The sequence below is a fragment of the Pseudorasbora parva genome, chromosome 8 (assembly GCF_024679245.1).
Source record: "Pseudorasbora parva isolate DD20220531a chromosome 8, ASM2467924v1, whole genome shotgun sequence".
In the NCBI taxonomy this organism is placed as follows: Eukaryota; Metazoa; Chordata; class Actinopteri; order Cypriniformes; family Gobionidae; genus Pseudorasbora; species Pseudorasbora parva.
The window spans coordinates 42,409,783-42,437,505 of record NC_090179.1 but is presented as its reverse complement, the minus strand read 5'-3'; the positions used below and the strand labels follow the sequence as shown (position 1 = coordinate 42,437,505).

At 38.8% G+C, this 27,723-nt stretch overlaps 1 protein-coding gene across 2 annotated transcripts in view; it reads right to left on the bottom strand.

The window, feature by feature from the left end:
- Nucleotides 1-7,403: 7,403 nt before the first annotated feature.
- The window catches only part of LOC137084841 (gastrula zinc finger protein XlCGF57.1-like), a 103,990-nt gene continuing 83,670 nt past the window's right edge, over nucleotides 7,404-27,723 (bottom strand). Inside the window, exons 4-6 of one of the 2 annotated variants that reach the window (XR_010906808.1) lie at nucleotides 10,921-11,155; nucleotides 9,541-10,670; nucleotides 7,404-8,000 (exon numbers count right to left, since the gene is read on the bottom strand). Coding sequence is in view for 1 of the 2 variants with exons in the window: in XM_067451335.1 (XP_067307436.1) it covers nucleotides 9,649-10,670; nucleotides 10,921-11,005 (1,107 nt within the window). In the remaining variant the exon portion in view is untranslated. Of the gene's footprint in view, nucleotides 8,001-9,538; nucleotides 10,671-10,920; nucleotides 11,156-27,723 lie in introns of those variants that run through there. The other variant, XM_067451335.1, reaches the window with a different exon arrangement.

Sequence of the window (27,723 nt, the reverse complement as noted above, 5' to 3'; positions counted from 1 at the left end):
CTAGCACTTTTGGTGCGCACCCAGATTCAATTGACGTCAGAGTTTGGTTGGTTTGGATGATGTGAATGCAGTCTTCTGAACTCGGGTGCGCACCCGCAAACCTCACCCGAGTCTGCTTAAAGAGGTGGTCTGGTGTTCGTTTTATGTGAACTCCTGTACAGTTTGCTGCTGATGTGAACGCAATCGTACTAAATCGCGGAAGTGAACCGCTATTAATGACATTTGAGTTGATAAAAATGTGCTTTGTGTGTTTCACTCATTTACCTGACGAGTGTCACTCACATACTGCAAGCAGAGAGTTGTAGATCCCATCTCTGCCCGTCTTCAGCGTTCTTTAGAGCCTTTGCAGTGCATATGCGGCAGATAGACGCAAGTGCCATTACGTACTGTAGCTTTGGTAACAAAACTAAAATATAAAAGTAACAGGAGCAACGCTATGCATTTCGCCGCCTTCACGCTGGCTGTCGTTACTAAGCAACCATGTAAACAGCTGCTTCTTTGATGACGCAAACCAACCCCGGTTCGGAACCAAAAAATATAATATGAGCACAGTCCAGTGGGGCAGGGGGAGGGGGGAGCAATCAAACTTGGGTTCGGTCCAAGCAATCAAACCAAGTGTGAAAGCACCAACTGATCTCTTAAATCTCTTCCCCACCAGGTGCATTCAATCATCCCCACATCCCTCACAGGGAGGAGAACATGCTGACAAAATACCCCATGGGTGTAGCAACATTTAGGGGCACATACACACTCCACCAATCTCCCAAAGTTCATTACACACTCTTTGAAAATATCAAAGATCAAATATTTTATTTCACTCCAAAAGGATTGCTTAAATTTAAATGGAAAACTGTCAGGGCCCGGATTCTTATTAATTGGGGACTTAGTAATTAGAATGTCCCGTTCTTCCACAGTTATCTCATCCTCACAAACAGCATGACTATCTTTGCTAATAGTTTAAATAAATGGATCCACCTTAAAGAAGAACTGATTTGAAAATTCTGAAAGAAAAGAAGTATAAAAAGTCATTGATAAAAGTCAGCTACTAACGTCATACATCGGAAGTGATATTACCATTGATATTAAAGGGTTAGTTCACCCAAAAATGAAATTGATGTCATTAATGACTCACCCTAATGTCGTTCCACACCCGTAAGACCTTCGTTCATCATCGGAACACAGTTTAAGATATTTTATATTTTAGTCCCAGAGCATAATGCAGTCAATGCCCACTTCACTGTCCATGTCCAGAAAACTAATAAAAACATCATCAAAGTAGTACCATATGTGACTAATCAGTTGGTTGATTAGTCTCTTGAAGCATCGAATATACATTTTGGTCCAAGAATATAAAAAACTACGATTTTATTCAGCATTGTCTTCTCCTCCATGTGCCTCCAAAAAGAATCAAACGGTCAATGAATCAGTGAATCGATCAATGATTCGGGTAGCCAATGTCACATGATTTCAGCAATTCTGAAGCCCCAAACTGCTGAAATCACAATTGCATGCCAGGCCAGTGTGTGGCGCTGTAATTCTCCCACAGAAATACACTAAAAACGGAGAAGAAGAGTTATGGATAGAATATGGGTAAAGCAGTGGTTGGAGGTGAGGCAAAATCTCACAATAAAATAACAATAAATACATTTGCTACTTAAAGGGGGGGTGAAATGCTGTTTCATGCATACTGATCTTTTTACACTGTTAAAGACTTGGAATCCCATACTAAACATAGACAAAGTTTCAAAAGTTAAGGTGGACGTTTGATGGGAGTATTTCTTTGTCAAAAATACTACTTCCGGTTAGTCATAAGTTTCGGCAAGTTTTTTGAGATCATGCGTCCCCTTTGACGTTAATGGGGGCGGAATTTCCTTGTATGGGCCTTACGGACAATTCTACCTGAAGCGCGTGAGAGAGAGCGAGGGAGAGAGCGAAAGCAACAGCCTACGCCCATCAAAGCGCTGGCTTGTAGGATGCTGGACAGGTGACAATTACACATAGCACATAACAATGTCACCAAAAAAGTGCGTTTTTGGTTGCCAGACCAAGACAGTCCTGCACAGATTCGCCAAAAACCCCGCGTTAAGGCAACAGTGGATGTAATTTGCTTTTCCGGATCAGCAACTGAGTTGCGCGAATGTTTATATCTGTTCGCTGCATTTCGGTGCCGACTGTTTCATAAACAAGGCCCAGCTCGACACAGGATTTTCCCAATCGCCTAATGCTGAAGGATGGAGCAGTCCCAACGTTAGAAGGGTGAGTGAGACTGCTTCAAATGTCTGTGTTTTTTTTAGTCCGCTTACTGTCTACACAAACCACGCGTAAACACACAAACACACGTGCACAACTGCACTTCCCACATGTACACCTTCAAAGACAAAAATACGACGATATAATTCAAGTATAAATATTTAAATAACACAAGCCGCTAAGCATATTATATAGTTAGTGTATAACTTGTAACTTACCACATACAGACGTCCTGCTCTAGTCGTTTTTGCTGCTGCTCCTGTTCAACTGCAGCCTCTGGGTCTGATTCCGGATCATAGATGTATGGCTGTATCTGATTAAAAGCCATATTTTTATTTTGAATAAAGTTTTTTTCCCGCTGTTAGGGATGACGCACTCGACTCAACACACAGTGCGCTGCTGCACACGTCATTATTTAGCTCCGCTCACACGACACGCCCCCACCCGCTCGGCTTTTTTCGGAAAGACTCGGAACAGCGCATCTTTCTTATATAATTATTAAAAAAATAAAGACTTTTCGGAGATATGCAGGATGCAATGCTACTCTATAGGTACTCAAGATTGACATGACACTGACTGAAACTGAGTGTTTCACCCCCCCTTTAACAGAAGTGTTGTATTAATGCCTACACCTACCCCAAACCAAAACATACCCTTACAATAAAGCAAATACGTGAATTAAATGACGGGATATTGATGTGCGCATGCCCAGTGCCCGTGGCTGTATCCTTTTAACTCTTTCACCGTGCTGGACGTAGTGTGATGACATCACCATTTCAGAAAATATACGGATTGGCCGTATACACAAAAAACGGAAGATTGTCATTTTCAGATTTATCCCCTCTGGGACCTGGTTTCAAAAAATATCGGATTCATGCTTCCATAATGCCGGATCCGTGTGGACGAAACGCTGATACAGTACAAAACTTATACGTATACAGCTAAACCCGTCTCCGTGTGGACGGGGCCTCAGTTGACCTGCTGATGAATTCTCCAAGCAGGGTTGAAACATAAACATCCTGTTCATCATTAATATGCATGCGGACAGCTGAAATGGACAATGATGGGCCGCCTCAAGAACTACTTTTAAAAAATGCGGGTCAGGTACAATATTTTCTTCTTTTTTTTGCGGCCCCAGTTGCGGGCGGGTCACTTGAAAATGTCGGTCAGATGCCCCCTCTTGTTTCATCTAGTTATAGGGTAAGTACAATAAAAACACATACACACTCTGATATCACTCAGAAATATTTATTTGAAAAACAACTTAATTCAAAAGATTTATAACACTTATTATTATATGAATAACGTCAAATGATAACGTCCTGACAGAAAGAGGCACGTTTTGTCCCTTTCTCTTTCTTTTCTTGTCTCTTCTTCATTTTCATTATTTCCATCAATGGATGTTAGGAGGAATGCCATGTCTTTTGAAATTTTGTATTATTATTTATCAAAAGAAAAAGAAGTACACCAAGAAATGCTGTCATAATTTAGTAATCTTTACGTATCCGATCAGCTGTTACCAGCACGTGCATGAGACGCTTCAAGCTTTCATGACGTTCTCCTGCGCGTTTCATCTGGAACACACGCAAGAACTGGTGCGTCTCTTGTCTTTTGTTCTTGTTTGTTTCTAATTACCATTATCATATATTATGTTATTGTTTGTATACTGTTGTGAGCATTAAAAAATAACTGACAGCATCAGACATCCGCATGACCAGAGTTTTTCAGCGCACGTGTTGAAGTTGCGTTCATCTGAAGAAATAAAGTCGCATACATCTCAGATGGCATGAGGATAAAGGACGAGTAAACGGTGAGGACATTTCTGTGCGCACTGTATTTTCAGTGTAACAGTTACAGAATACTAGCTAGAGACGTGTGGGATTCCTTCTTAAGATTCATATGTGGCAAGGAAGAAAAGAAGAGGAACAAGAGGAGGTTTAAGCCAAGCAAGACAAATGAGTGTGCTCTAAATCTGTTTTAAAAAAAAGTTTTTTTCATTTTTTTTCTTCTTTCATTTTTCAAATAAAGGTTTCCGAGTGATATCAGATTATATTTGTTTTTATTGTACTTACCCTGTAACTACATGAAACAAGAGGGGAACAAGAGTCACTTTAATTTACAGCCCGCAGATTCATACTTACCCTGTAACTACACTTATAGTTTCAGGGTAAGTACGTACTACACCCCTTAATTAAAAAATACTTACAGTATAAATAATTTGTTAATTTTCCAGATAGTACCCCTTTATTCCCAGAATATTACATAGCTCCCTTATACCTACACTTACTTACTTTATAGTTACACTATAATTACTGAAAGTTATGCTATGAATTCACTTTAATTATGCAGTACTTTCCGGGCCGTAATCTAAAGCGCTACAATTAACTTTAAGGTTATTTTTATCATGTAATCTACCTATAGACAGCATGTTATATGCATGTGTTTGGACAGAGGGGAACACTTCACATTTGCAGCAGATATATGCTGCCCATCATAAACCAAAGCATGAGAATGACAGTGACGGAGTGAACACTGGAAAACGTGAATTTGCAGGACATGAGCCACGGTTCAGGTGTCCACCTGAACGTAGTTCTGGGGGTGGTCAAGGCGGCTAGCTGGCTGAAGTTGCGAATAAAACGCCGGTAGAAATTGGCGAATCCCAGAAACCTCTGTAGGGCCTTACGGGAATCTACCACAGCCTTGACCTTCTCGGGTTTCATACGCATTCCCTCAGTCGAAACGACGTACCCCAGGAAAGGAACAGACTGTGCACGAAAAGAGCATTTCTCCGCCTTGACAAAAAACCCATTCACTAGCAACCTCTGAAGCACTCGTCGAACGTGCTGCACGAGTTCCTGGAGAGAAGAGGAAAAAATCAATATGTCATCCAGGTAGACATATATGAACTGATCAACCATATCTCGCAGCACGTCATTGACGAGTGCCTGGAAGACCGCTGGGGAGTTGGGCAGGCCGAAAGGCATGACCAAATATTCAAAGTGCCCCCTGGGAGTGTTCAAAGGGGTCTTCCATTCATCCCCCTCCCTAACGCGGACCAAATGATAAGCGTTACGTAAATCCAATTTTGTGAAAATCGACGCTCCCTGCAACCTCTCGAAAGCTAAAGACATCAACGGTTAAGGATATGTATTCTTTACCGTGATGTTGTTCAGCTCCCGGGAATCAATACAAGGTCGCAGAGATCCGTCCTTCTTCCCCACAAAAAAGAACCCTGCCCCCACTGGAGAAGAGGAATGGCGGATGAACCCTGTTGCCAGTGAATCAGAAATATATTTCTCCATAGCCTCCTTTTCTGGAGCAGAAAGTGAATATAACTTGCCTTTAGGCGGAGATTTACCTGGCAGTAAATATATGACACAGTCATAGGGACATTGCGGAGGGAGAGAAGCAGCACGCTAGACAAATCCACTGCTTCCTCCTGAAAAACAGACAGAAAGAGACGGACATGAAGACACAAGACAGGACTCATGACATCTATTGCTCCAAGCCAAGATTTCTTTCTGATGCCAGTCCACTCTAGGGTTGTGATGGGTGAGCCAGGGGTGACCAAGAACAATGGGTGCGAGGGGAGAGTCCAGAATATAAAAGGAGATAATTTCAGAGTGGTTGCCTGACGTGATGAGGGTAATCTCTCCAGTGGTGAACGAAATGGTGGGAAGTTGTTGACCGTTAAGAGTGTGTACAGCGATCTTGTTAGTGAGGGGTCTGACGGAAATCTTAAACTTGTGTGCAAATGTGTGATCCATGAAGTTACCTTCAGCCCCGGAGTCCAGAAGTGCCTGACAGTCGTGGGTGTTGGTTGACCATCTCAGTCTTACCGGGAGGAGTGTAGATGTAGATGAGGTCTTCTCGGCGGAGAGCTCACCCGATAGAAGCCTCAACACTTACTATCGGGCTTGGCCTTTTACCGGACAGTTGTAAGCGTAATGGCCCGCTCCCCCGCAGTAGAGGCAAAGGCCCTGAGATCTCCGCCTCTCCCTCTCCTCCCGGGAAAGCCGAGCTCGTCCCACCTGCATGGGTTCGTGATCGTAGACGGGGCTGACCGCGTCCCTGCCGCTGAAACCTGGGCAGGGTCCGTCGCTCGATTCTGGACAGTCGAGCATCCACTCTTAAAGCCAGCTCGATCAGTCCATTAAGTGATGTCGGAAGGTACAAGGCGTAAATCTCCCTCTGGACGCGGTCAGCCAACCCATGCAGGAAAACGTCCCACTGCGCCTCCTCGTTCCATTGACACTCTGCCGCTAGGGTACGGAACTCAATGAAAAAGTCAGAAACTGATCTCTCTTCCTGACGAAGATCCACAAGTATTCTGGCCACCTCTCTCCCGGCGACGGCATGATCAAATACCCGTTTCATCTCTGCGGAGAGTGTCTGTAACGAGGTGCAGCATGGATTCTGGTTTTCCCACACTGCCGTTCCCCATAGTGCTGCTTTCCCAGTCAACAGCGTCAGGACGAATGCGACCTTGGCTCGTTCCCTGTGGAAGGACCTGGGCTGAAGAGAAAAATGCATGGTACATCGTGTTAGAAATGCTCTGCAGTAACTGGGTTCACCTGAATATGCCTCAGGAACTGGTAGGCGTGGCTCTGACTGGGAAGGGCTCTCTGGTGGTGTGGGGGAAACGGCCGGTGTGGGCGGCGCAGTGGGAGCTCGCAGAAGTTGAAATTGTTGGGTGAGCTCGGACACCTGCGCCACCAGGGCCTGGACTGCGCAACCCGTGTCATTAAGATTCTTCTCCTGGAAATCCATTCGACGAATACTGCTGTTAACAAAGTCCTCCAGCCCTGACGATGGGTTACTTGCTGCTTCCATAGCTGGGTCAGATCGTTCTGACACGACAGAATACAGGAAGCAAATGCAAGTAAACTCATTTATTCTTACACAGAAAATAGAATCAACAGACACAGGGTGGCGCAGGGACTGAGATGGTCAACAAAGAACAGATGAGAATGGTGAGTCGTTGTGATCAGGTGCAGGTGCAGTCGGAATCCAGATAGAGCGTAATCCACAGGAACACTGAGCAGGAACACTGAGCAGGAACAAGAAGTACGAGACTGGAACGCGGAAACAGGACCGAGGAGACACACAGCACAGAAGACATCAACAACGATCTGACAATGGAGATGAGAAATGGATGAGTATATGTAGAGGAGAGTGATAAACTGCAGCTGGTGCTGTGATAACGATCAGCTGAGTCGCAGATCAAACAATGAGTCTCAGTCAAGCCAACTCACACACACATAACAACACAGACACAAGACAAGCAGGAAACAATGCATTCATAAACCGTGACATCAGGTGCGTGAGAGAAACGCTGCCAGTATGAATGCACAATGGACGCAAACGGCTCCAGCTCTCCATATGCACTTCTTCTGCCCTGCCAACGCACTGCTTGTGCAATGTGAAGCTGGCGTCAGTTAATTTTGGTATTTCTTTTAACAAGTTTCCAATTAAGGAATAATTCAATAATATTCATAGGAATAGTTAAATAAAGAACAAATATTGTGGCATTTCACAGAAACATGAGTTTATTAGTTAATTAACCACACATGATTTCATGATTTATATTTTTGATCTGAAGAAAACATTTGCTCACTGTGACACAGAAAAATACTTTTTAATATGAGTCACTAAATTAGCTGAATTTCCAAAACTTATACAGTACAGCGGTACGACTTCTCTCCAGTATGAACTCGCTCATGTTCTTTCAGGTTTCCAGACAGTGTGAACAGGGGCGTAGCCATCTTTTCAGAAGTGAGGGGGACAGAAATGTCGTAATACCATTTTTTTTTTTTTGGACCAATATAATTTATCGCATCTCTTGCTTTTAATTGGGCAAGATATCAAATACACTGCTGAACAATAACCAATAATTAATATTATTAATAATATGATGAATAATAAGAATAATGACAGGGAATTAACAATAATATTATTCTACTATTCTCCTATTTTTTTATTGCCAATTTTATGATTGGTTTATATACTACAAACACTTCTGCATTAAGACTCCGTAGATTTTATGCAATGTAAAAAAATATATATATTCTGATGTAACTCATCTGTTCTCTATGTGAATATATAGTAAAATGTAATTTATTCCTGTGATCAAAGCTGATTTTATCATCATTACTCCAGTCTTCAGTGATCCTTCACTAATCATTCCCATATGAGGATCTGATGATCAACACACATTTAGGATTATTATCAGTTGTGCTGCTCATGGTGATGCTTAATTTTCTAAACATTTGTGGTAAAATTAAAAAAAGAGAGAAATTAATACTTTTATTGGTCAGACATGCATTAAATTGATCACAAGTGATATTTTTAATATTACAAATTAGATAATTTATTTAATAAATCCAAATAAATGCTGTCCATTGAACTTTCTATTCATTAAAGAATCCTGAAAAATAACATGTAGGCTATCATGGTTTCCACAACATTTTGGGAACTGTTTTCAACACAGATAATAATCATAAATGTTTCTTGATTATGAAATCCTCATCTGAGAATGATTAGTGAAGGATCATGTGACACTGAAGACTGGTAATGATGATAAATTCAGCTTTGATCACAGGAATAAATTACTATATATTCACATAGGAAAAAAAGCGGTTTTAATTTGTAATTTAATTAGTTTTGTTTCAAAATATTACTGTTTTAACTATTTTTGATTACATAAATGCAGCCGTGGTGAGCAGAATAGCCTACTAAACATTAAAAAAGCTGCATTATTCATATACTTTATTGTCAATAAATAGCCTACATTGAGATGGCTTGAAAAACACACATAAAGCATATATTGTCGCAATCGTCTGATTGTCGTCGTAACGTTTCATCACTCATAACGATTGTTTTCCTTCAGCTGCAGCTCCAGCTTGACAGGGTATTACGAATCCACTTTTGGACTTTCTGTGAGAGCGCCCTCCTCATATTAAGATTCGGAAAAAATTACAGGTCATGCATAGATAATTTTTTGTCTCTGAATTTAAATCTTGATGTATTCACATTGGTTTCTAAGTAAATACACTTGCCCCTGACCTCAAGAAGCGCGCTATCAACCGAGTTTAGAGAAGGCTGTCGTTAGCGTTCCTGTTAACTTGTCCGCCCCCGCACAGGGTAACGCTGGTTCGAATCCCGCTCGGAGCGGGTCGACTAGGATCGGTGAGACTCAGTAAAAGTGCGGGGGACGAAAATACATTTTATTAAAAGTGAGGGGGACACGTCCCCCGCGTCCCCCGCGTAATCTACGCCCATGAGTGTGAAACTCTTGACACTATATGAGCACTTGTAAGGTCTTTCTCCAGTATAAATTCTTTGGTGCCGTTTCAGATGGTCATATCTAGTAAAGCTCTTCCTACACCCACAGCACACTTAATCTCTCACTTCATCATGTGTTTTCTGGTGCAGTTTAAAACTGAACAGCCTTGAAAAACTCTTTCCACAGTGAGAACACACATGAGGCTTCTCATCTGAATGAACTGTCAGGTGTTCTTTTAGATGTGATGATGAAATAAAATCTTTACCACACTGATCACAGTTAAATGGTTTTTCTCCAGAGTGAACTCTCATGTGTGTGTCAAGGTTTCCTTTATGTGTGAAACTCTTTCCACACTGAGTGCATGTATACGGTTTCTCGCCAGTGTGAATTCTCATGTGTGTGTAAAAGTTTACTTTTTGTATGAAACTCTTTCCACACTGACTACATGTATACGGTTTCTCGCCAGTGTGAATTCTCATGTGTGTGTTGAGGTTTCCTTTACGTGTGAAACTCTTTCCACACTGACTACATGTACACGGTTTCTCTCCAGTGTGAATTCTCATGTGTTTGTTAAGGTCTCCTTTATCTGTGCAACCCTTGCCACACTGAGGGCATGTAAATGGTTTCTCTCCAGTGTGAATCCTCATGTGTTTGTTAAAGTCTCCTTTATGTGTGAAACTCTTTCCACACTGAGTACATGTATACAGTTTCTCTCCAGTGTGAATTCTCATGTGTGTGTTAAGGTCTCCTTTATGTATGAAACTCTTTCCACACTGAGGGCATGTATACGGTTTCTCTCCAGTGTGAATTCTCATGTGTTTGTTAAGGTCTCCTTTATGTCTGCATCCCTTTCCACACTGAGGGCATGTATACGGTTTCTCTCCAGTGTGGATTCTCATGTGTGTGTTAAGGTCTCCTTTATGTGTGAAACTCTTTCCACACTGAGTGCATGAATACGGTTTCTCTCCAGTGTGAATTCTCATGTGTTTATTAAGGCTTCCTTTATGTGACAAACTCTTTCCACACTGAGTGCAGGTGTGCAGCTTTTTGGCTTTTGTTCTTTGAGTTTTAAAGGTATGATGTTCCTCCTTCACTTCATTCAGTTCTTGTCTTTCCTGTTTCACTTCCACCTGGTCTAAAATACACAGCAAGTTAGAAGCAGTTCAAGTGAACCCTGATTTAAAAGCAGAAAGCAAGAGAGATAAGGTATCAGATCTTTCATGAAGCAAAATTTGTATGTCATTATTTTTTTATATATATAGTTAACAATATATTTGTCAAGTACTATACATTTTTATGCTCATTAATCATCCATATCCTGCTTATTATTTAATTTATAATAAATTACCAAAGTAGTCAATGAAGAATCAAGAATGGACACCAACCTGTTTGTTCCTCAGTATCTTCATGTTTTATTCTGGATGGTTCTGGATCACTCATGTCTTCAATCTCCTCTTTAATAAACTCCATCTTTAACAGTCACACAGAGTTCAGCTGCTACACCTGGAGTTTGTCCTTCTCTTGTAGGATGATGTGAATATTCCCAGTATTTATTGGTGAATTGTTGTGGGCGGGTCTTCACTGCAGGTGAGAACTGTGATCACTGTGTTCTGATTCAATCTGCATTTAAAAAGATTTTTAATGAGCCAAAGTTTAGTTCTGTCACTTTAGTCAAAATGTGAATGAGACCTGCAGTACAAGATTTGGCTCTAAATGTATGTCATATATCCCTAACACATGTACATCGGGCTGACCCGGTGTACAAAGTTCCATCGGCAAGACGTACTGTAGCTCAGAGAGCGTTTGCTATTTGGGAAAATGTCGCTGAGACATCAGCATCTGATCGCGAATGCTCTCTGGCCGACGTGTGGACGATGCAAAATTGTAAATCCTGGCCACTCTGCATGGCCTTTCTAGGACCTTTATTCATTTAGGCTGAACCTTTTGGGTTTTACCCAGATAGCACATTGGCATAGAATCAACGTTACTCACGGCATCAAAGACCAAAGTCAGTAACGACATTCAAAACAAACGTAAATCTACGCAGATGATTTGCTTACCTTATGCTGAAACAAGGTTAATGTCAGTTGAGTGAAACACGATGTTGATTTCAGTTTGGTTAACGGTTTACAGTTTAAAAAAAAAATTGCATATACTTAATAAGAAGATAAATTACCTTGTTTATGTTATAATCACACATCATATTCAGTTAACATTGTTTTAATATTTACAAAGCAGTTACAGGTAAATTACAGACTAAACAGTCTCAAGTAAAAAAAAACTAAAAGCAATATTTACTCAAGAATAACTGATCATCTGCCAAACCTATTATTTTTTTCCAAGATGCCAGTCAGAACATAATGAGACTCAACTCACAGGTTTTTTTCTAATGGTGACTGAGACTATGTGACTCTCCTTTTGTGTTACACAAAATAAATGCATATGGATGAGTAGATGGTTTATAAAGAAAGTTTACCCTTGAAAATGGAGGACAAGAGAATACAGCAGATCAAAAGGACTTTGGTGTGTCGGATATGTTTTCTATGACGGAGAATGGAGGCAGGATGCTGAGGACTCGGTCAAGTAAATCTACTGTGAATGATGAACAGTTTCTTCCAAACTTATCAAAGTTCAAAATCAGCGATCTTCAGTCTATTGGGTCAATGAAAGGTCTGCACATGGTTCATCTCAATGTCAGGAGTTTGCTTCCAAAGATAAGTGAACTTCGTTACTTATGTCATGAATCTAATGTGGCGTTGTTCAGCTGTAGCGAAACATGGCTTGATGACTCGATACTGGACGCAGAGATTCATATAGACAATTATTGCTTACTGAGAAAAGATCGAAATCGAAAAGGTGGTGGTGTATGTGCATACATAAGGTCAGATTTAATGTTTAAAGAGAGAAAAGACTTTGTAAATACTGCAGTCGAGGCGGTTTGGCTGGAGGTTCTGCTGCCAAAGAGTAAACCGATTTTGGTTGGTATTTGCTATCGTCCTCCTCATCAAAGTGACTTTTATGAGAATCTTGAAGGGATTTTAAATGTGTCTAATTATGTTTTAGGTTAAGAGTTAATCATTTTGGGTGACTTAAATACTGACATGCTGAAAAAGGATTCGTCAATGTTTAAATATTTTAGTTCATTTTGTAAGTCTTATGCATTGAAACAAGTGATTGTTGATCCTACTTGATTGTATATTAGTGTCAGACAATTGCAAGATTTTTAGAAGTGGTGTTTTGGAGGCTAGATTAAGTGATCATAATATGGTTTATGTAATTAGGAAATTAAAGAAAGAGGCCATAAGGCAACATAATACTTTAAAAATTAGATCGCTTAAAAGGTATAGTCCACAAATATTTGTTGAAGAACTTATGAAGATAAATTGGATCGAGGTGATGCAGTGTGATGAGGTGGATATAGCTTGGGACAAGTTTAAGAATAATTTCTTGCAAGTTTTGAACAAAGTTGCGCCTTTCAAGGAGGTAAGAATTAAACAAAGAACAGAACCGTGGATGACGGATAGTCTTTTGAAGGATATTAAGGAACGCAATGATAGTTTAAGAGCATTTAGAAAGAATGGAAATAATGATGATTATGAAAATTTTAAACACAAAAGAAATGAGATAAGATGTAAGATTAAAGATGCAAAAAATACTTTTTTTGCATATAAGATTAGTGAGGTAAAGCAGGATTCTCAAAAGTTATGGCGAGTTTTAAATGATTTAGGATGTCGAAAAAGAGCTAAAAGTAAAGGTTCCAGAATCAGTCTTAAAGTTAATGATCAATTATTGACAGACCAGAAAGAAGTAGCCAATTGTTTTAATAGATTCTTTACTACTGTTGCTGAAAATTTGTTAAAGGAGTTACCAGTTCAGACCGGTTTTTATAATGACAAATTAGTTAAGGACTATTATGCCAACTGTGGTGTCACTTTAGGAGGTTTTTCATTTAATATGGTAAATGAGACTACAGTTTATAAGAAATTAACAGATTTGAAATACAATAAAGCGACAGGTTTAGATAATATTCCAGTAAGGTTTATTAAAGATTCAGCTTATTTTATAACCCCTATGGTTACTCACATTTTAAATCTCTCTATAGGCAAATCTAATGTACCTGATGAATTAAAACAGGTTTGAGTGTAACAATTATAGGCCGGTGTCTATTTTATCTTCCTTGTCCAAGGTGTTTGAAAAGATTTTATTTGAACAAATTGTAGAATATATTTCCAAATTTAATATTTTGTATGAACTTCAGTCTGGCTTTAGGAAGATGCACTCTACTGAGACAACAATTTTGTATTTGACAGATTTTATTAAGAAACAATTGGATAAAGGTAAATTAAGTGGGATGGTATTGTTAGATTTACAGAAAGCCTTTGACACAGTTGACCATAATATTTTGTTATTAAAATTAAATGCTATGGGTTTTGACACTAAAGCATGTAAATGGATTAACTCATATCTTTCAAATAGGTGTCAAATGGTAGATTTAAATGGAGTGTTTTCAGATAATTTGCCCATCTCTTGTGGAGTACCACAAGGTAGTGTATTGGGACCCTTACTTTTTTTACTATATATAAATGATCTAAAAATGGCCTGTTCTAGCCACCTTCTATTATATGCTGATGATGCAGCAATAATTGCCACTGATGAGAAGAAGGAAATAATAGAAAGTGAATTAAGTAAAGTGATCGAGGAAGTATCCAATTGGTTTTTTCAAAATAAGCTGTTTTTACATTTAGGTAAAACAGAAGCTATTTTATTTGGTTCTGCGGCTAAATTGAGAAAATGTTCCAAATTAGAAGTGAGGGTTGGAGATTTGATTATTAATGCTAAGCAAGAAGTGAAATATTTAGGATGTACTTTAGATAATAAACTGACTGGGGATAGTATGGCTGTTCAAGTGCATTCTAACGTTTGTAAACTAATTAAATTCTTAGCGAGACAGGCTGCTTACCTAGATTCACAAACCTTAAAAATGTTAGCTGGTGCATTAGTACAAACACATTTTGATTATGCAGCAACTTTTTGGTATAGTGGCTCTACTAAAAAAATGAAAATGAAATTACAGACTGCTCAGAACAAATTGTGTAGAATTATTTTAGGCCTTCATCCACTAATGCATTTAAATATTAATCATTTTAAGGAAATAGGGTTTTTAAAAGTGGACAAGAGGGTAAGTTTTCTTAAGCTAATGATGGTGTATAAAATATTACAGAGAAATGTTCCTAAGTATTTGTGTGACTACTATGTTTTCATAAGAGATGTTCATTGTTTTTCTACAAGGTCAAGGATTAATAATATATATGTGTGTGTCGGTATAAGGGTATAAATGGGAAGAATTCGTTTTTATATTCCAGTGCAGTTGCTTGGAATAATTTGCCCGATTGCGTAAAACAAATTCAAGCAGAAGGTACTTTTAGAAGTAAAGTTAAAAAATGTCTTTTTAATGATGTTTGAGGTATTATATGTGTATGTGGTTGTGTGTTGTGTTGATCTCATTCCCATTATGAACTGCTCGTCTATTTTGAACTCTGAGGACCACAATGGAAATAAGCCTATGGCTTTTTTGTGTATCTTATCCTCGACAGTTTTGTTTTTTATATGTATGAAATGGTCTTTTTGGGCCTGACTGTACTTGTTTTAAATTTAATTGTTAAATAAATCAAATCAAATCAAAAAATTGGATTTCCTTTGCAACTATTGTACTATCATCAAATGTAAACTCCTTGGGTGAAAAAGGTGACAAATATGTAACCCACAATTTCAATAGAATAGAGAAAATATTTTGTATTATTTTCAAAAATAAAATACTATGGGCCAAAAAAGAAGTTTAACCCGCACTAAAAAGGCTTTATTAACCCTATACCTGTCAAAGATCGTAGATGGCCCCAGATTAATATTGTTCAACATTCACGGCTTGTTAAAGCAGCACTAGGTAACTTTTCAACCTTCATAATATATTTTTTAAGACTCTTGTGATGATAAATCGACTTACAATAGGTTGAATGACACGTCTGCCATAGCCTGATGGGGTCTGTATCGTTTTTAATCGTACTTTTAAACTTCGGATTTCGGGTAGTAACCCGAGAACAAAAAGAACTACAAAATTCGACTGCTTTACGGCATATACGTCACTTCCACCAACACACACACTTCCTTACATTCAGACGTGCGAGCCCAACTTTGTTCGTCGGATAATATAGCCATGTCTGAAGCAGCACAGACAAATAAGAAAGAAAAGGTTTTGTTGGAGGAAAGCAATAAGAGGAAATGAAAAAATGATGGGATTAAAGGCAGGACGAGGATCAAAATGTGACCAGCGTTTGTTCGTCGGCGTGAGCTAAAGGAGGCGTGCCCGACCGATGCTGTCATGCTTGTTACGGTGAGCTACCACTCAAACATTGAACTGAAGTATCATATAGATTCTGTAAAACGGTAACCAATAGACTACTATAATGACGCTGGCTTGTAAACGTGAGCATCGTGATTATTTGGCATTTGAAAAAAATAAAACCCATTAAATTATATTCATATGACATGCTGAAACATATGCCACTGACTGTAACGTTACCTGGGATGAAGGCATTTCACACGCGACGCCAGAAGAACTCCTCTTGCAGTTTTCAGGGGAACTGTTAGTGCTGCACCGACCCGCGGGACGCTTTTATGAAGTTATTTGGCCCGCCCCGCACCACTGTATATATTTTTACAACACACCGCGCACCCGCGACCATTAAATAGACATACGGGGTCCGCGGGTTATGAGACGAACCGCGCATCACTAGTTCAGGGCTATCAGGGTTGTCATGTCAACAAATGCACGCGCGATGGCATCCCCTGTTGTAGGATGACAGCTCTTACGACAGTAGTTGAGGACATTATTTTTTCCAAACTGTAGGGGGACCCCGAGAGCAAAAGTAGCCAAGTGGGGCTTTAAAGGGGTGATAAAATAAGAAATCAACTTTCCCTTGAGATTTTGATATATAAAAGGTCATGGTAATATAAGATTATTCTGTAAATTTCAGAGCTGAAAACGTCCTTGTTAGTCAAAGAAAAGCTTTTGTAGACACCAGGCCCAGAAAACGAGTGTTTGCTTCTACTGACGTCAGTGCGCGACGAAACACATGGGATCACGCAAGCAGCAGCAATAAACAAACTGAAGATTATAGCCAGACACTGCGCTATTCCTGATTGTGGAAGAACACAGTCGCTGCATAAGCTTCCTTCGGATCCTAATATTAGGAATGTGTGGATGAACTTTATTAATGAAGTTCCAGCTCACGTTGGTGAGAAATGGTGTTCACTAATTTCACCGCGGAATCGTTTGTTAACAAGTCTCACAGTCACAATGCTATTCTTCTATATTGGATCCGACAGGAGGAATGTTGCAACACACTTAAGTGAGTAAAACGTGTATTTTTATATGTAATAGTATTGCATTATCTCGTTTTGCTTATTTGTACGTGTCTAACAGAGCATAAGTTACCTTTAGCACGCTAGACTCAGACACGTATGGGCCAGGGTTCGCAAAGCCCAACGTCCCAGAGCTGTGCGTTTTGTTCAAAACGGAAGCCCGTCGACAGGCTGATGAATCTCGTAATATTGCTTTTGTTCTGCTGTTCTCTCTCTTGACGTGACATTTGAAGGGTGAAGTCGCGCACGTGTATGTGTTCGCGCTTATATCGACCGATCGTGCGGGCCATGTAATACAAAAATAATAGTCCAATCAATCGCGGGTACACTCAAAAAAGTGCTCAGAGGCATTCTTTGGCTGACCATAAATTACTCATTTTAGATCAATTAAAATATTATACATTTATAAGAAAATGTATCTTTGTTTTTTTGAAGAAATGTAAATTGCTTGGGTTGTACAAGTAATGAGAGTGCATTTACTTGGATCAATGACTGAAATTTAAATTTGAGACCTGACCCCGCCTACTGCGCGTCACCGTCACCGAGATGAGCTGTGGACTGCGAGGATATTTTTGCCGCCATGATTCGAGAACTTTTGACGGATCCTGCCAAAGTTGTGTGAGTATTTATGACATGTCTAACAGTAACGATGTAATTTCTTATCCTGTCACATTTAAAATAATAATAATCATCTTTATATACACTTGTTAGGCAAAGCTATATTCTATGTAATGTTGAAAATCGGCTCCGTTGATAATGAAATAATTCGTTAACTAATTACCATTAACGTTAGCTTTAAGTTTATGATATGCTACAATTGTCTTAAATTGAGGTGTTTTGTTTGTGTACTATGTTTATATTTTACAAGAACCTAATACTAAGGTGATATGTTGTAAAGGAGCGGTCAGCTAGTTCTCTGCACTTTGCAACGGTCGTGATATGACGTCACATTCTGCGGGCCTGCTCTTTTTTAAAGCTTTAATCCAAGACGACGAAAGAGAACGCGCTAGTCTGTCAATGTCCTGGGTGCGTCTCAATCATCTCCTACCGTCAGTTTTCTAAGTCATGAATCATATCGTGTATAATCATTATATCGTGTATATGACTGTGTCCGACCCCTCCCTTATCAGTGCCCTAACTAACGTTACTGAACTAAGGAGCAGATTTAGACGCACCCTTGTCTGAAAGACGCGCGCCATAATCAAGATCTCTTCGCGCTTAAACGAACAATAACACACATAATTTGCAAATATGTCCGTTTTGTCGAAGATTATAGCAGTCTGATAGTTAAATAACGTCTTAAATTATTTTATAGGAGTTGTGAGGAAATGAGATGCGCGTGACAGCCTGTTCGGCAGTTCTTAAAGGAACAGCAACCACTAATGCTGTCTGTCATATAATATTCACCACAGAACAAAGGGAACATAGGAAACTAGTTTTAATACGGATTCATATGTATTTAGTTTATTATAAATACAGTGCATACTATTTGATAAGTTCAATTTTAACTTCAACTATCACATTTTTTACTGGTACTGAAAATCTTTTTTTTTTCTTCTAAAACAGAAATCTTGGACCAGTGCATTTGCTATCAGTCTACAAATAAAAAACATTGGAATCTCCTAATGGCAGTAAGTATTTATGTTGCGCTTAATTATTTCTGAGCATGCTTGCTACACAGAGTCATCACTTCATTAGCTATACATGACAATTTAATGCTATTCAATACAACAGCTCTGCCATAAGACTCTTAAGTCTTAGTGTTCAGGTTTTGACACTCATTGATTCCTAGAATATTAATTATTTTTGTTATTTCCTTAATTTGTGAAAGGGGCTATAGAGAAGTAACTATCGTAGATATCTTCCTGTCTCTGTCTTGAATTGTATGTCTTTTTATGTCTTTACAGATAAATGCCGAATTCATCAGGATTACTAAATTCTTTGCACAGATTGACCAGTGTACTAACAGGCTCATCGAAGTCTTCCATAGTGCCAAAAGAGTTGTTCAAAGAAAGATACACAACATTTTGGCTGTGTTAGAGGAGGTTTGTAATATTTACAGTAAGCTATGCTTAAATGCATGTAAATATGCATATACAATTTCTACACATGAACAGCTATTTCATAACTTGTGTGTGTTTTGCTAATATTAAATATTTGATAAAATATTTGATTTAAGAGTATCATACTTTTAATACCCTTCATTCAATAATCTCCTTTCATTTTTAACTAGCCTTTCTTTGTTTTAGTGTCTTTAATCTTTGTCATCCCAAATTCATTATTTGTGAATCTTTTCTCCTTGCACCCTTTCTGTTAGTCATGGACTGTGACTTTCTTTCCAAGTATATAGAGCAGGAAGTACCGTATTTTCCGGACTATAAGTCGCTCCGGAGTATAAGTCGCATCAGTCAAAAAATGCGTCACGGAGAGGAAAATAACATATATAAGTCGCACTGGACTATAAGTCGCATTTATTTAGAAATTTATTTTCACAAAATCAAAGACAAAGAACAAACATTTAATCTGAAAAGGCAATTTATTTAGCTACACAACAGCAGCTGTGTATATATACACACAGAACAATAGGCTGAATAGGTGTCCGTTATGTTAACGTAACACATTAATCGTTATTAAGCTACACAATAGCATAAAGAACATACCTACGAGGCTAATAGGCTAAATTACCATAACAAGCCAGCCAGCAAGTCCAACAAGCAAATTCACCAAGCTCCCGATCTTATTCCACATCACTGAATCCATTGAATTCTTCATCCTCAGTGTCGCTTCTGAACAACTCTGCCAATTCCGGAGGAAGATGAAGCGCCGTTTCCTCTTCTGCTGGGCTGTCGTCAGTAGGGATGGGTATCGTTAAGATTTTAACGGTATTACTCTTACCGATACTGCTTATCGGTCCGGTACTTTAACGGTATTCTTATCGGTACTTTTTGAGATTATTTATATTTATATATATATATATATATATATATATATATATATATATATATATATATATATATATATATATATATATATATATTGAGATATATATATACACACACACACAAAACAAAAATACACATTATATAGGCCTATACAGTGCTTTAATTTCAAGAAGAATTCTAGTAAAATAACACTGCATAGTTTATCATAAATAGCCAAAATAATGCGTAATAAAGCTGAAGTTATTAATTCAAGAGCTGTGAGTGATTTTCTCTTTGCATTTGGTTGTTTAATTCGTAGTAATTCATCAGCATGTTTATTTACACTGCTGCCTCTTTAAGACAGATGTGCAGCTCTAGGCGACTGATAATAGGCAGATACACTACACTTTCTCCTGACTATATCCATAATAACTACGTCCATTTTAGACACAAACTAAAACTGTTAAACTGTTTTGTTTAAGAGACTCTCCAAGCCGGGATTTTGACATAGATGTTTGTGTACATTTGATCGTTTAGACGCGAGTGTGAAACCGAAAGTGTAATTTGCTCGTCTCGTTGCGGCTGTTTCGGAGCGCGCGCGCCGACTTGGGAACATCCTCTTGCGCACATTTTTGTGCTTAATCGCTCTTTTTATTATTTAAACGCATCCCACAATTTACCAACAGTAGCTAGACTGTATATTACAACAATCTCTGATCATGCTGATTCTGTCATTGCGTTTGAGTTTTATGGAGAAATGACAGCGTAGGCTACTGCTGCAAAGGGAATTAGCCTAAATTGCGCTAGACAAATATTATTTTAATCTTTGGAAGCCAAAATCTAAAATAAAATCAGACTATCACAGATCTAAAGTGTAATCAGGCTATGTTTGACTGTTTAGTTCTGTCCTCTGTCGTTTTGCTCGTGGTCTCTCTTTCTCTTTCTCCACACGTGTATTTTCAAAAGTACCGACAGAAGAACCGATAACGTCCGAGCTTATCGATACAACGGTCTTTCAAAATTCACCCCCGGGGCCCGTTTAATACCGGTTTTCGGTACCCATCCCTAGTCGTCAGACTCGGCATCAGTTCCAGTTATTCCGGCCTTTCTGAATCCCGACAGGATGGTTTCGGTTGTCACTGAAGTCCAGGCAGTGTCGATCCATCCAAGGACTTGCTGGAAAGTTGCATGGCGCATCCTCCCGGTTGCTGTGAAGCTGTGCTCTCCATCCACCATCCACTCCTCCCACAGGCGACGCAAAACTGCCTTAAAGCTCCGGTTCACTGAGATGTCGAGTGGCTGGAGTACTTTGGTTGAGCCTCCAGGGATGATGACAGGTATTGAGTTGCAAGCTTTTATTTTATCTTTGAACTGTGGCTGTGGATTATGTCCATCACAAGCAGGGCTTTGCGTGTTTTAAAGAAGCCATCAGGACGCTTAGTGTAGCACTTTGTAAGCCAAATGTACATCATTTCTTGATTCATCCACCCTTTCTCATTCACGGCCACGACTACTGTGGGGGGAGATACATCTTTGGGCATGGTTTTCCGTTTGAAAATGACCATCGGTGGCAATTTCGATCCATCTCCACAACATGCAAGCACCGCTGTGAAGTGTGAGTTCTCATGACCAGTTGTCACTATATTCACACTTTTCTGCCCTTTCTCTGCAACACTTCGGCCCATGCGAATGTCAAACGTGAGGGGGACCTCGTCCATGTTGATAATATGATCTGGTGACACGTTTTGTTCAGTTACCTGCTTTTCAACAAACTCACGGAAACTGTCGATCTTGGCTTGGAAGTCTGCTGGCAGTTTCTGACACAACGTTGTCCGTGCTCTGATAGAGAGGCGGTTGCGTTGCATGAAGCGGTAACACCAAGAAGGCCCGCCTGCAAAGTCATTTATATTCATCTCCTTGGCACTGCCAGGGCGTGGAGACGTAAATGCACCGTTGACAAGCCTCTCCCGGCAGAGCGTTGTTCAAGCACCCATCTGTGGACTCGTTTCTCCAGCTCTGGCCATCTTGCTTTCAGACCGCGATTAGCTTTTTTTGTTTTCCTCATTGAAGTTAAAGTTACCTCAGCTTTTCGTCAGTCCCTCACAAGTTTCTCACTCACTCCAAACTTTCTTTCTGCTGCTCGATTACCGTTTTCGTCTGCATATCTTACTACCTGCAGTTTGTTATCTGCAGAATAGGATTTTCTTTTGGGGGGCATTTTGTTTGCGTTCAGTCTCAGTTGTCTTTAAGTTAATTTCAGTTAACAGTTTTTCAGTTGTTTTCAGTTAATTTTTCAAGGGATAGGCTACAGGAGCAGCATAGAGCGCCCTCTCGCGGCTGTAGACGTAAATGTTTTCTCTTGTATTAATTAATTTTGATATATAAGTCGCACCTGACTATAAGTCGCAGGACCAGCCAAACTATAAAAAAAAGTGTGACTTATAGTCCGGAAAATACGGTAAATCGTTTTTGTGTTTGTTTTTGGTTTTTAGTGCCACAACAGCATTGACCTGAAGAGCTTTAATCCCTTCTGGTGATTAAAGGCTTGTGTCAATACCTCATGGAAGACTATAGTGCCTTTATCAATAGTGCTTGGTAAGATATGTGAACATTTTGTTTTTTTGTTCCTCTGATGTACATGACAGGGAGTCAGCTGCCTTCACAATGTGTTATGTTTGGTATGGTAATACCTATTCAGATCTTCTTAAATCTTGCCCCTGAAAAATACCCTCTAATTCTGCCGCAGACCTCAATGTTCCTGTTTTTAATGCAGTGTTTCATGGGATGTTTATTTTATTTTATTTTTTACCATTACACACTAACACAATGTTTGTGTTTCTTGTGCTCTGGATCTTCAAGGATTCAGCAGGCTGAGAAAGCAAAAGAGGAGATGGTCCCAGGGATCGATGTGGTCCATGCAGATGGTGCACAAAAGCCACCAAAAGAAGTGACAATTGAAATTGAGGGAGTAGAGGTACTCTAAAAATTCTGACTGTGCTGTGTGCCATCACTTTGCTCATGGGCATAATTTATGCTCTGGATATCAGGTATCCATCCAACCTGCCGCATACTTTCGAGGTATTTCAAAAAATGTTCCTGAATCTGGATGGACAAAGGCTATCAGACAGAGTCCAAAAGCTGAAGCTGAAGATGTTTGAGTAGATGTATTTTTTTTATTAAACTTTTTTGTTTATTATTTATTTTGTTTTACATGTATTTTGTCTGCATATCTGCTACAACTGTTTCTGTTATAGCATTTGGCTGACATATATGATGATATATCTGCATTAAACATATCAGCTATTATATTGTTACAGATTATAATTATTTACCTAAAAGGAAATATGAATCATGACCTGTAAAGCAAAAACAACTTTTAATGTTTTGAACTTTTAACTTTAAGTTAAATTAATTGTAATGCTTCTTTATTTTTAAAAATTGTAAGTGTAGGGGCCTGGTTGGCTCAGTGATCTGTTTAGCTGCCTACCACACCTCAAGACTATTATTATTTATTGGCTCGGGTGGAAAGAGCCACAGAAAAATTGGGGAAATGGCCCAACAACAACAACAACAAAAAATCTTTGTAAATGTGAACCTGAGTGATTACCAAAGCGTAGATTGATCAGTGTTTACTCTGCTGCGTAGACCAATTTTTATTTTACAATAGCATGGCTAACAGAGCTCTGTTAGATTTAATGAGCTGTTTAATAGTGTCATGTACAATTGTTTTTAGCCATTGTGCATTTCTTTAATTTATGAAATGAATAAACAAACGCTATTTGATTTGTATTTGTTTGCTTTTTTGGTGTGCATACTGTAATAGCATATTTTTGATAGTATTTTTATGTATGCAACAATGTAAAATACATGAATGCCCCAAAAATTTTAAGATCAGCACAAGTCATTTTTGTATATTTTTACTCTAGAAACAAATGCATTAGGTTGTGACATTCTGTTAGACCTATATGGACAAACACATTGGTCACTGTAATACATAAATTAAATTTTGCTCTGGAAAAATTACATTAGTAAAATAAAGTTTAATTTAATTTTCAAGAATTACATTACATCAACGTAAAAAAGTTTAGTTTAATTTTCAAGAATTACATTACGTCAACGTAAAAAAGTTTAGTTTAATTTTCAATAAAATTACATTACCTCAATGTAAAACAGTTGAGTTTAATTTTAGATAAATTTACATTACGTCAATGTAATTGTGATAATTCTGATAGACATAGTTTGAGTATATTTGACAGACATGATTAGATACAGCTTTCTTAATGTAATAATTTTATGTGGAAATTTGCCACATAATTAATATACATTCAACTGATGAGGTATTTTTTTGTGTAGATGGGAAATAAATCATTGTTTGTTTGATAAAGACGTACTTGAATAAGTCCGGTTGCCGCTTTTAAATAACCCCTCCCTCATGTGAACTGAACTGACGGGGCATAGAAATGACAGCGGAGCTGAGCTCATTAAATATGCAAATCTTATCCAATCCTAGCCGTGGGCGTTTACTTCCAAGTCTGCAGTGCAGCACGCCCATCAAAACCCATCGTTTTGAAGAGAGCATCAAAATCAGTGTAGAAAATAGCCTATTTATTAGTTATGATATACGAATGTATGTATACATGGAACATGTCTTGCTTCACGGTTGAACCTAACTAATACAAACAAAACATCTCTGGTTAACTAGAAGAGTATCATTTCATTTGTTTGTTAAATAAGAGGCGATCAGGCGCTCGTTGCTGCTGTTATCAGTGCTGCAGATTTCTCTCGCGGCTCATGCAGTCTTCACACAGACGAGCGCTTTAATCCAACGCTTAACGCCGTTGCAGAGACTCTCTATTTGTTCCGGTCAGATCACGAAACAAAATGCACAAAAACTGTTCCTGCTCCTGATGTACAACCACTGATGGTATTCGGTTTTGATGAGAGAAAAAATAGGCTATGAGGGCATATTAGAAACAAGAACTTCTGACAAGTTTAACAGACTAGACCAGGGATTATAAGCAAAGTGTGCAAATCTATTTGCCTTTATTCACGTGAACAATCTTTGCACAACACTATTGTGTTTAGATGCAATAATTAAACGCAATTAATACATTTAATTATAAACTCAGTTTGTCTCATTTAGTTGGTAACATTTAAATTGGCCACCGTGTGAAATGACTCCCTGTCAAATGAACTTAAACAAACAAATGACTAGGCCTATAACATTGACTCGTGTCATTTTGGCTACTTTTTACGCTTTTTTGCAGTGCTGAATTGTGCAGCTGCCGACTTAAAATCAAAAGTTTCCAGTGTCTCTCCACAACTTGCAATGCACTTAAGCCGCGTAACCTTGTTCTCCGCAAGGCGACTTCACTGCTTCGTCTTTATCCGATTCTGCATCGAGAACCCCCTCTCTGCAAGAACACTCGAGACAGGGATTACACAGGCTATCTTGGTGAGCTTGGTCTACTCTGGATACATTTCGCGGCAATCACATATGAGGACTTCGCAGTAGGGGTGTAACGATTCGTTTTAACACCGATTCGATTCGGTTGAAATAAAACTTTCACACTGATTTAAATTTTTGGCTAAAAAGTTACTGAATTGATTTCAAGTCAATGAATCGTTTCGGATCATATCGTTCGAAATGAACGAATATCGTCCTTAAATCATATCAACAACCTCAAATCGTGATACGAATCGAATCGTTGTTAAACGAATCGTTACACCCCTACTTCGCAGGCTGTGGAGAATTGCAATCCTCCATAGCCACGGAGCGCTGTCATGACAGCGAGGGCATCACGTCGTAGGCTTACGGTATCGATAAGAGGCAGTTTTAATCTGACAATTTGACCGAAAAGATTTCATTTTGTCGGACATTTAAATTTTTCCCGGCCAATGTCCGGTAATTCCCGGACAACGGAAACCCTGTACAGAATACCATTTCTATTCATTTTTTACTGAATTATTCGATCTAAAAGAGCTAAAACATGCACATAGCTCTCTCTGGGTCTCCTCTTAATAATATGTATTAGATATGAGTCATCAGGCGTTCATTTGCTTACTGAGCTGTCAATAATAATTACATTCTCAACACTGCCCTCCGCCTGACGCACTCCTCCTGTGTGGACATTTCCTCAATCTGGCTCTGTGAAGAACAGGCGATTTTTCACGTGATTTCGGCTATTTTATATCAATAATTGATGTTTACATTATGACTGCAAACAGGTGTAGTGATTAGCTCCATATAAAATGATAAATATAACATTTTTTAACATCACCATATGAATGAAATCCCCATTATATCGTGACAGGGAACTAAAAAAAACACTCGATGGTGGTCTAAAGTGACATAGGTAGGGTTAGGTGTAAGGGAAGTGCCAACTGTGTAATTACAAATGTAAGTGCAGAAATTAATTACAGACGCAATTACATGCAGGTATTTTTAAAAAATGTAAGAACAATCCAGGAGTCCTAGGAGGTAATCACGACGGCGCTCGCGGCATATAACGTTACATTCACAGCACATGTTAAGTCTGGCGCGTTTTCAGTTCATGCCTTTGGAAGCTTTACTTTCATAGAAATTAATTTGAGAAGTTAAAACACTTACATTGCTCAGCATAGCGGTCACACTACACTTTACATTACATTGATTAGAAACCTTTGTTGTAAAGTCGAGTAGATATCTATATCTATATGATATAGATCTCATCTGGTACACAGCCATTACTCTGATATCTTTACCCCCTGACATTGTATTGGTATTGTTATAGAGGCTAATAGTATGAGCAGTGAGTAAGCGGAAAAATAACTTAAATGCCTGAAGTTGTCGACCCCCTGAACCACAGTTAGCATTTAAAGTATTTAGTAAAAGTATTTTAGAATTTATCAGTAAAATATATATACAAATAAATAACTTTAGTGGGGCACTGTAGTATGGTGTCCGAGAAATGTAACTCAAATCAGACCTAGAAAAAATATATTAATGACCACAGCATCCCAATAGTTTATCATAAATGCTGAATATAACATTACATTTGTCACCTCGTCTAATTTTGCTAATTACTTTGCCCTAAAGGCTTTTTAGACACTGAAACAACCTGGGGTTTAATGATTTTAAAATGTTCAAGTTAAACTTCATGTTAAACTTCATTTAAAAGAATAAAACTTTTGAACAGTAGTGTATGTTTGAGGTTTTGGTTACTAGTAATCTAGTTTTTAGCCTGAGATTTTCTTCAACTGGAGTGCAGGCCATCAGCATGGATACATTTAGGAATATAAACAATTTATCACAGAGCCTATATAATGTCAGGTTTATTAGAAGGAAACAAGCTAGAGGAGAGGTGAAATGCAGATAAGAGCAAGCAGTAGTGTTGGGCGATATGCCTAATTTTCCAATCGTCATATCGTCAGCCTGTGAGATCGCCGATATGCAAACTTATCGCGTCGGGGCGGAGCATTCAGTGGCATAACTTTGTTTTAAAAAGTGGGTGGGACAGTCTCACGAAAATGCGTATAGTACGAGTGTGCAATCTCGTGGAATGTATACGTCAAAATGAGCTTTGGCTTACAAATGGTAGGCTACGCAGTTTTTTGTGTGCATATGATACACACTTTATGGCGTATTATAAGGGGATGCATCTAAACACAATATAGCGTTAGTGTCCAGATTTTTCACGTGAATAAAGGCATAGATTTGCACACTTTAAATCCTCGTATTTTTTCTCATTAAAACCGAATATCATCAGTGATTGTACATGAAGAGCAGGGACAGTTTTTGTGCATTTTGTTTCGTGATTTTACCGGAACGAATACAAAAGTTAGATTAAAGTGCTCTGCACATACACG